At 53.6% G+C, this 9,409-nt stretch overlaps 1 protein-coding gene across 4 annotated transcripts in view; it reads right to left on the bottom strand.

The window, feature by feature from the left end:
• RPTOR (regulatory associated protein of MTOR complex 1) overlaps positions 1-9,409 on the bottom strand; it is a 335,634-nt gene that overhangs the window by 101,110 nt on the left and 225,115 nt on the right. For all 4 annotated transcript variants that reach the window (XM_002921791.4, XM_019802367.2, XM_034640603.1 and 1 more), the window contains one exon: positions 3,689-3,764. In XM_002921791.4, the coding sequence (XP_002921837.1) occupies positions 3,689-3,764 (76 nt within the window). The remainder of the gene's footprint in view (positions 1-3,688; positions 3,765-9,409) is intronic.

Genomic DNA, 9,409 nt, shown 5'->3' with positions numbered 1-9,409 from the left:
CCCCCCGTCAGAGCTCAGTCTGCAGAAGGGCTCTCTTTAAGCCCCTCAAGAAAGTCCATTATCCACGTTTCCCACTGTGTGCAATGCTCCTCCCCTCTCCTATGTCAGCAAATGCTGGTTCTCATTGGGCTCCTTTCCATCATTGACTAAAATCTGTCTTCCCAACTACTGACTTTGGAAGAGTGACATACGTGCTGGGCTTTGTTCTGGGGTATCTGACAGTGAGGTTTTAAGATGAAGCCAGTAATTTATAGGAAAATTATTAGAACAAAGCAGTGAATTTAGTAAAGCTGCTGCACAAATCACCTATAAGCCCTACGTATACAAAGAAAAACAGTAAATGGAATTTAGGAAGATACCATTTGCAGTCATGTTGATGGATGGGAAGACTCAACATTGTAGAGATGCCCCCAAGTCCACCTACGGATCTGTGTAACCCCTATCAAAAGTGCTTTCAAAATCAAGCGTGCTCAGTACCTGTGTGAGGACAAAGTGTCCAACGGGGCAGAGCACAGAAGCCAGAAGCAGCCCCACAAAGATGGTTGCCTGACTCGATGTAAATAGCACTGGGTGAACTGAACATCTATGTGTGGAAGAGCGTATCTCGAGCCCTACTGACACGTCCATGTGAGGAAATCCCAGATGGACTGCAGGTCTAAGGGTAAGAGTAAAACAATCCAGCTTTCAGAAGAAAAAGAGGAGAACACCTTCTCAGGGATGTTCATCTTAACAGGGTACCAAAAGTCTTAAGTATGAGAAAAAAAAATTGGCAAACTGGATTATGTTAAAACAAGAAACTTCTGTTCAAGGAAAAAACAAAACACTGAAAAAGTGAAAATAAAGTCCAGAGTAAAAAAAATAAAAAAAATTCACAATGAGTGACAAAGGATTTGTATTCAGAAGATATATACAATCACTACAAATCAATAGGAAACACATAACATAAAAGAAAAATCAAAAGACTTGATCAGGCAGTTCACAAAAGAGGATATGCAAATGGCCAATGAGAATACAAAACAGGGCTCAACACTATTGACCATCAAGGAGATATAAGGTAAAATCTCAGCGAAATGCCTCTTCACATTGAACCAGAATAGCCAAATAAGGGGGAAAAGGGTAGAACATAGCAAGTAGGAATGAGGACACCGGGCGACTAAAACACTCGTACGCTGTGGGTAGGAGTGAACACTGATTCGGTCACTTTGGCAAACTGCCTGGCAGCTTCTACTAACACTGACCACATGCATGCCTGGTGACCAGAAACTTCACTCCCAGGGTGTACCCCTGACATAGATGTACCAAAGGCAAGGAAGAAATTAGCAGCACCCACACTAGGCTGGGGCCAGGCTACAGCAAGGGGGGCATACACCCCAGGAACAAAACTTAAGGGGGCACCAAAAAAACCCAGTAAGTGAGATTTAAAGCAAAATTAAAAAAAATAAATGCAAAAATCCATAATGAACAAAATATCAAAATTTCAAGTAAAGACAGCCTCAGAATTACTGATTTCTCCTTGGCCTCAGGCTCCAATGACTTGGCCTGGGCCTGGCCAGCACTGTTTGTGGGGGCTGCAACCTGGAAACTCAAAATGCTACTGGCCAGGGGAGGGGCACGTGAGCTCTGGAGAACCCCGCGCTGGGTAAGAGCTGCGCCCACGGGAGCAGACGTAATGCTGGGTGAAAGCAGTCAGACACAAAGGCTACATCCTGCAGGATTCTGTGTATCCAAGTGCACAAAACCAGGCAAGAAAGTAGTGACCCTTGGGGAAAGCAGAGAGAAGGGAGCAGGAAGGGGCTTCTGTGGGCTTCTAACGTGTAGCCGCTTGATTCGGGTCCTGGTCGCTCGGGTGGGTCCATCTTATAAAAACTCCTCAAGCCACACATTCATGGCGTGCAATTTTCTCTACGTACGTTCTGCTCCCAAGGAAGTGAAAACAAAATAAAAAAGCCAGCATGTGGTCTACATCGGTTATCCCTCCCTGTCACAATTTGGGGAAATGATTCCCACATGCAGAATACGGATTCCAGCAGGTTAGAAATGAGGTATTGAGATCCCTGGAAACATACCTGGCACTGGAGCAGAAGGGTAATAACACAGACACCGTGTTATCTTACACACAAGTATATAGTTCTGACCCCCTAAGGGAACAAAGTAAAACCATACACCATACAAAAAGCTGGAGCGTATTAGGGTTTCCGAACACGTGCTTGTGGCCCTGGCCTCCTTTGGCGAGCTGAGGCACTGGGGAGGGCTACCCAGCTGCGGTGGAGGGGAGGCCAGGGCTGTCCCCACGGAGTCCTGGGACTATGCTCGAGCCCGGTCCCTGCCCAGAGCTTAGGTCCAATGGGAAGGGGGCCCTCGGCCGACGCCAAGCACACTAGTGAGAGCCGAGGGAAGGCTCTGCCGGCTTCCAGTTCAGGGTTTAAAATGCAAGGCAGTCTGTGATGTAACTTGTGAGTGTGTTAAAAGAAAAAAAAAAGGCAGCCGGAGAGAGGAATGGACACGCTCCAGCAAGCGCGGCCGATGCTGATGGCGGGACTGAGCACACAGGTGCTCACTGTACGATCCTCTCAATGGCGCTGTAGGTTTGCAAGTTTTCATAACAAAATGTGAAAAACGTCAAGTAACAAAGAAGGAGGAAATAGGAGATAAAAAAGAGAGGGAGGCCTCTTAGCTCATCATCCCCACCAGGGGCACTGAGATCATCTGAGGAGTTACGGAGTTACGCACACGCACCACACAGATATGCACGCACACACGTGCACCCACACGAGCACACATGTACACAGACATCCCACACTTGTGTGAAGTGCGCACACACTTCACACGTGCACACGAGTACAGGTACGCCACACGCCCCATGCCTGACCTGAGCACTCAGCCTGTATGAACGCCTTCAGTCCTCCTGTGCCCCTTCAACTGCATACCACCCTGATTCCCCTGTAAAAGAGGAAACTGAGGCCCAGGGGAGTGAGCTTGCCACTGTAGTCTTGGGTGGGGTCAGAGACGAAGGTGTGGGTAGAGAAGGCCAGTGGCTCTGACCCTCCAGCCCCACCCTCCATGGCCTCGACCACCCACTTTGCTCTGCTGCCCCGGCTCTCCCAGACCTGGAAGCCTCCCTGATCCTTGAGGGTCAGAGGGCACATGTGCATAGACATGAGTGACCCTCCTCCTTCCTCAGGGCCCTTGATGGAGGGGCTGGGTCTGGTGCACACACACTCAGACTCGATACATGAATCCTGAATGAAAACCCGGAGGTCGTGCAGCAGACGGAGGGCTGTGCGACCCCTGGTGAGTCAGTCCCCTGGGCAGCCTGGGGACCAGATGTTCCCTCAGGGCTGAGATTTATACCCTCAGGTTCCAGTCAGGAGTCTCAGGGAAACCATAATCCATTCTGGTTAAAAGGCAGAGCCTGGAACACGGGGTCAGGGAGCGTGCATTAAGAAAAGCAGATTGACAAGAACATCATTCTAAGAGAAGACATTTCTTGACAGCTCACCATTTCAAAATCTTTAACCCCTGGTTGATGTAATCTTTCAAACTTCTGCTAACGGCACCTTCTCCCAGGCGGGCAAAATCTGACAACCCAGCACCCCGGGCACCACACCCGTGCTGGGGGCTCTGCGGACCACGTGCCCAGGGACGGAGCCCCCCAATGGACCACGCAGATACCCTTCGCGGGACTTACCCGAAATGCGGTGCCTTCCTCGATGATGGTGGGCAGCTGAGAGAGGCAAATGTCGACGGCAAGGTCCCAGGCTTGCCTGTGGAGAGAACAGAGGGACACAGTAAGGACAGGCCTTACTGACTGCTTCTCCGGGAGGGGCCCTGGCCATGTCTGGGCAGAGCCATGGCCACGGGTCCTCAGGAGAATCGGAAGACATCTGACAGCCCGCCAGAACCATTTTGTTTGTTAACATCGGTTCTCTTCAAATTCACATGAGAAGAGCTTGGGAACAGTAAAGAGACTTGCCTCACTTCTCACTGTAGCTTCAGCCCCGCACTTGATCACGATAGCCTGTCCACGTCCACAGAGCAGCCGTGGCATGGGCACACAAATGCCCCACGGGGCTTCATCAGAAACGGCCACTGTGGCACCAGGAGAAGGCGGGTCCGTCTGTGGGTCCCCTGTCCCGCCCAGAGTCAGGATTGGCCTTGCGCCACCACCCTGCCCAACACAGGAGCCTGGGCCTGTGCCAACGTGAGCCACTCGGGGATAAGGCAGGCAGTGCCTGTTGGAGGGGACAGCAAGTCTCTCCCATGTGTGACCCTGGCCTCCTTCCACCAACTTCTCAAGGCATCGGGACCTGGCTCAAAACACGTTCAAAATGGTGAGTGCCCCGCCAGCCTGGCTCCAGGGTCCGGCGCACGTGGCTCCAGCTCCCCAGAGTCCGTTTCCCCATCTGTAAGGAGTAACGATCGTGTTTGCTCGCAGGGTCCTTGGGAGACGTGGGGTAGCAGGCGCGCTGGCAGGGGCACCGACGGGCAACAGATGCTCACAGCATTCACTGTTGGTTCTAAACTGACATAGAGAATCACCTCCCTTTCTCTACAGACACAGATGGATGCGTGGATGCCGTGGACACAGGGGTTCCTGCGCCCCTGCTCTGCCCCGTCCCTTCCTCATGGAGACAAAGTGGGGATCAGCACACGGATCTGGTTTTCAGTGTGGCCACCTTTCTTCCCAGGGAAGTTCCCGAGAGGCGGGATTCCACCTGCTGTTTATGAGACTCGCGGCCCTGTTTCTCCATGTCCCCAGAGACGACCACACCGGGAAGGAAAAATGTAAACAGCCAGAAACACAGGAAACGTGTAAGAGAAACAAAAGCCTAGCAGGCCCTCCATCGTTATGGAAATACATGGAATATAGTCCAGCTTTCCCAACCAGCCCCTCTGAACAAGCGTGCCCTTCCCCCGCCAATCTAATTAAGAGGCAATCAGCACATAATCAAAAGTGCCTCAAAGAACAGGCAATAAATAGTTCCCATATGCTCGATAAGTGCCCAGGCTGCAAGCGAAATGGTTCTTCAGCGCGTTGAGGGAGATATCTGCTCTGTTAGAAGAGTCAATTACTGCAATCAAACTCTATAAAAATTCCTTGACTTTAATCAAATAAAAACTTTGAACTTGGAGTTGGAAGAAAGTGTGTACAAGGTGGGGGCAGGGGAAGGTGAGAGGTGGGTGCTGGGGGCGTCCAGGGCGCTGGCCGTGAAGCCTGGCTCTGGGCCCCAGGAGTCAGCTACAGCTGCTAGGGTCGCACCCGGGAACCGCGCCCACAGCAGAGCCAGCGCCACACCCTCTCAGCCGCCATCTCATCAAGATCAGGAGGCAAGAAGCCCACTGTGACACCACCCCCCCCCGACAGCTGTCCATGGTCCTGGCTGGGTGCTCTGCACAGAGTATTGGGGAAACCAGGCTGCACTGGGAGAGACCATCAGTTGGTCTCCTGAAGCCCGCTCAGACCCTCCAAAGACTGAAAGCCCCATAGAGCCCCATCAGGGCGAGCGGGGCAACACTCCTTCCGACAGTGTGCTCTGAGTCAGCACCAGCTGGCCTGACAGCGCCGGAAGGCAAGAGCTTTCCCTCCGGGGCTGAGTCCTCAAGCAGCCCAGGGCGTTTCCTTTGTGCACAGGGACTCTGGGGGCTGTGAACATGGCAGGGAGCCCCGGACCAGGGGAGCTGCCGAGCTTGCTGGGAGCGAGGAAGAGAAGCTGCTCAGGGCCATGGGCAGAGGGACACAGCTGTCTGAGTGAGAGAGAAAAAGGGCTGGGCCCATGGTGCTGAGATGCCAGCACTCGGGAGAACATCTAAAACCTACGGAAACCTGACGGGCAAACGTGCTGACTGGCACGCGTGGAGCGCAGCAGGCTGCTGACCTCTCCAGGCCTTAGGCTATTGGTGCTTACGAGGGGAAAGGACCACTCAGGGGACCTGAGCTCCCATGAAAGCCCAGCAGCACGAGAGTGCTGCTCTCTGCCAGCGTTGTATCAGTTGGCTAAAACTGGCTGCATTTTCTAGGGTAAGATCAAAATGAACTTGGAGTCTTAATTCGGGTTCTCACTCAGGGAGAGTGGGAACGTGAGTTCTGGGAAGTCTGAGGCCCTGGCGGTGGGCTGCCGGGCTCGGTGTGCTCTGGCACCCAGGCAAGCGCCAACCTGGGAGGGTGTCTGCGTTCGCACTTCCCACAGCCCGCGAAGGGGCCGCACTGCAGCGGGAGGGGGCGCGGTGACAGCCTGACCAGCTGATCCGATCCTGGCGGTGTGGAGCAGAGGCTCCCCGCGCGGTGGGCTGCTCCATGAGTCACTGCCTGGAAAACGTGCCGCGCAGGCAAGAGCTCGGGTTTTCAGGAAACGGGCCTCTGATGGCAGCTGCCCAAGGAGTGGGCTGGGAGGAGAGCCTTCCAAGAGCGGGCGGCCTCCATCTGCAGCGATCGCTCAGCGGGAGAGGCGCCCTTGACGGGAACAGAAAGCACAGGTCATTACTGTGGAGAGAGGCAAGGTTTCAGGACCTGCAGAAATCGAAAGTGAAGGAGAACGAGTCCCTGATGGCTTCACATCAAACATTAAACAGGAGCCAGCCGAACGTTTCGTCATTAGTGCCCCGCCTGGAGCAAAGTGCAAATGCAGATTACTTTGTGTTTTAACCTCAATTTCTGTTCGGCTTTGTTCCCTTCCTCCCCCTGCTCAGAATTCAACCTCTCCATCACCACCCAAGGGCTGTAGTAACGAGACGGCACGTTATTTATTCCAGGTGCTCTCTCCCACAACATTGGCTGTGGGCTCCCTGGGGATGCACAAGCTCTGGCCTATTTACAAGGAGGGGGAGAAAGAGCAAGGGGGACTGTTTTCATGTGTTTTGTCACCAAACCAGGTCTGCTGCAAGCCCACACAAGCAGCGAGCACTCAGTCACCTCAGCAGAACGTAAGCGCAGCTGAGCACGACCTTCTCGGTGTCTGCACCTGATCCCACCGCCTGTTCCCCACTTGGTGTGTGAGATGGACACCTGCCACCCGGGAACTGCCACGTTCCCAGCCTCCCTGGGTGAGGTGTATGAGACAGCCACGGTCAACAGCAGAAACGAGTGGGGCCCGAGGGGCTAGCCGCTGCGGGGCGTTCGAAGCCCGGGTCCCGGCGGCTCACATCAGGCTACATGGAAAGAGAAACAGGCTCTCCTTCAGGAAGCCACTGGATTCTGCGCCACCAACTAACCTGTATTTCAACCACTACCTCTATCCACCGGCAGGGGAAGGGGAGGCGGCTTCCCACTGGAGCCGAGTCAGTGTATCAGCAGGGGTGAGACTGCAGGCCCCACATCATTGCCTGACCCGGTATTTATACCCGGTATTTCTGACCTCTGACTTTGATTTTATGAAGAAATAAAGATGGCCACCATCTCAGGTGGCTCTCTCCCCCCAGATGTACAACACAGCTGTGCGGCTGCACTCGCAGCCTTCCTGCTAAACCCAGCTGGGGCACCAGGACAGGCCGGGAAGCACGGCTGTGCCTCTGTGAGCACCTACTTGGAAAACATCTCAGCAAACGCAGGAACCACAGCCAAACGGGGCTGGCACCCAATGTCTAGGAAACACAAGTGCAAATAAACCCTTCCCCCAAACCCTGGAAGGAGAGTGGCAACATGCAAGCATGCCCTTCATGCTCTTCTCCCACCTTTATGCTTGTCTGTTTTCTTCGTGTGTGGGCGAGTGTGTATGGGACCAAGACTGTGTCACCACGGACACTCCCCTGGGAAGCAAAGACCGTTTACGTGGGTCTCCTAGTCGCCCCTGGGTGTGAACGGACAGCAAGCTCGTCCAAGGTGGCCCCATGGGAAAGTCGCAGGTGGACATTAAAGCCGGTCAATGCAAGGTGACTAGGACTTCAGTCACTTTTGACAGAGATCATGGGAAAAGCATTTTAAAAACTGGGATCGCTCATAACGTGGGTGGTGGTGGGGTCTGTTTACTACCGAATGAATCCCCCTGAATTCTCTGTATGCTCAAGACGCTCGCCCTGGCTGGAAACCCCCATGTGTCCACGGGCTTTGGAGCGGCCGTAGGAGCGCCAGCGTGGCGGGTCCCGCAGCAGGCCGGCTCCTCGTCTAGGAGCCAGGACCACAGGGCTGCCTCGGCGCAGACGCTGGCGCGGGAGGGCCTGCGCTGCCGCAGCGACACGGAAGACAACTCATCAACCAGACGACGGTTCTGGCCATGACTGCTTTATTATGTTCCTACGAGCACCTATGTCCTTCTTGAAACCTAAAACCTGATTTCATATTCAACTCCTGATCAAAGTTGGGTAATGGTATAATTTTCAGCATTTAATGGGATCGACTAATGTTTACTCTGGCTACAGACTCATGCTGGCACTGTCGTTAGGAAAATCCTATCCGGAGAAAACGTGTGTTACATGCACATGATTTTCCTCCACGGAAATCTCATCACCACTGATTTCCATAAGAGAACCCTGTAGTTTTACTTACATGGCATTTCTCAGCATATCGGGATAGGAAGTCATCATATCAAGCCTTTCAAAAAAAGATCCCAACTGGAGAGGACCCTGGAAGCGCAGTGAAGCAGGACAGGCTCATGGATGGTGAGCCCAGGCCACCGTGCCAAGACATGGGCAGGCGGCACCACCGTGGACGCCTCCCCACTGCATGGCTACCAGGCTCCAAGGGCCCAGGGGGCACCAAGGCACTGAATTCCCACTTCCACCCCAAGGGCGTCCATGGTCACGGTCTCCTGCAGAGTCCCTAGCAGGCTGTAATGGGGCCCCCATGGGTTTGGTTTGGCCCTCAAAAAGTTTTTTGAAAATATTGTATTGACAACACATGTATGTATGTATGTATGTATGTATTTAGATTTACTTATTTATTTGAGATAGAGAACGCACATGTGCAGGGGGCAGGGGAGAGGGAGAGAAAATCCCAAGCACACTCCCCGCTGAGCACAGAGCCCACCATGGGGCTCGATCTCACGACCCTGAGATCACGACCTGAGCTGACATCAAGAGCTGGACACTTAACTGAGCCACGCAGGCGCCCCTGGCTATCTACATTTTAAAATAAGGAAGTTGTAAGTGAATATATGAATTTATGGCTACTCTTTAAAAATTTACTGTGGGCTCAAACTGCCATCAGGAGCAGCACTTGAACTGAGTGCCAACGATGCAGGCCTGCTGTCAACGCCCGGCCTGACCAATGGGCCCTCCCGGCCCTCCGCCCCTCACCCCTCGCCAACCCCTCATCAGGGCTCCTGCAGGACTGACAGACACCCTGCAGGGTCCGCCACCACAGCAGACTGGGCACAAGGAGACTCCTGCTGCCTGAAACCCTTCAAGGCTCACTGCTCCCAAATTCTGCCCAGAGAATGCACTTTCGGGTGTGGGGCCACTCTGTGCCCTGCTGCAC

This window comes from Ailuropoda melanoleuca, chromosome 13, assembly GCF_002007445.2.
Source record: "Ailuropoda melanoleuca isolate Jingjing chromosome 13, ASM200744v2, whole genome shotgun sequence".
NCBI lineage: Eukaryota > Metazoa > Chordata > Mammalia > Carnivora > Ursidae > Ailuropoda > Ailuropoda melanoleuca.
The sequence above is the reverse complement of the archived record's forward strand: the minus strand, read 5'-3'. Positions and strand labels throughout refer to the sequence as shown.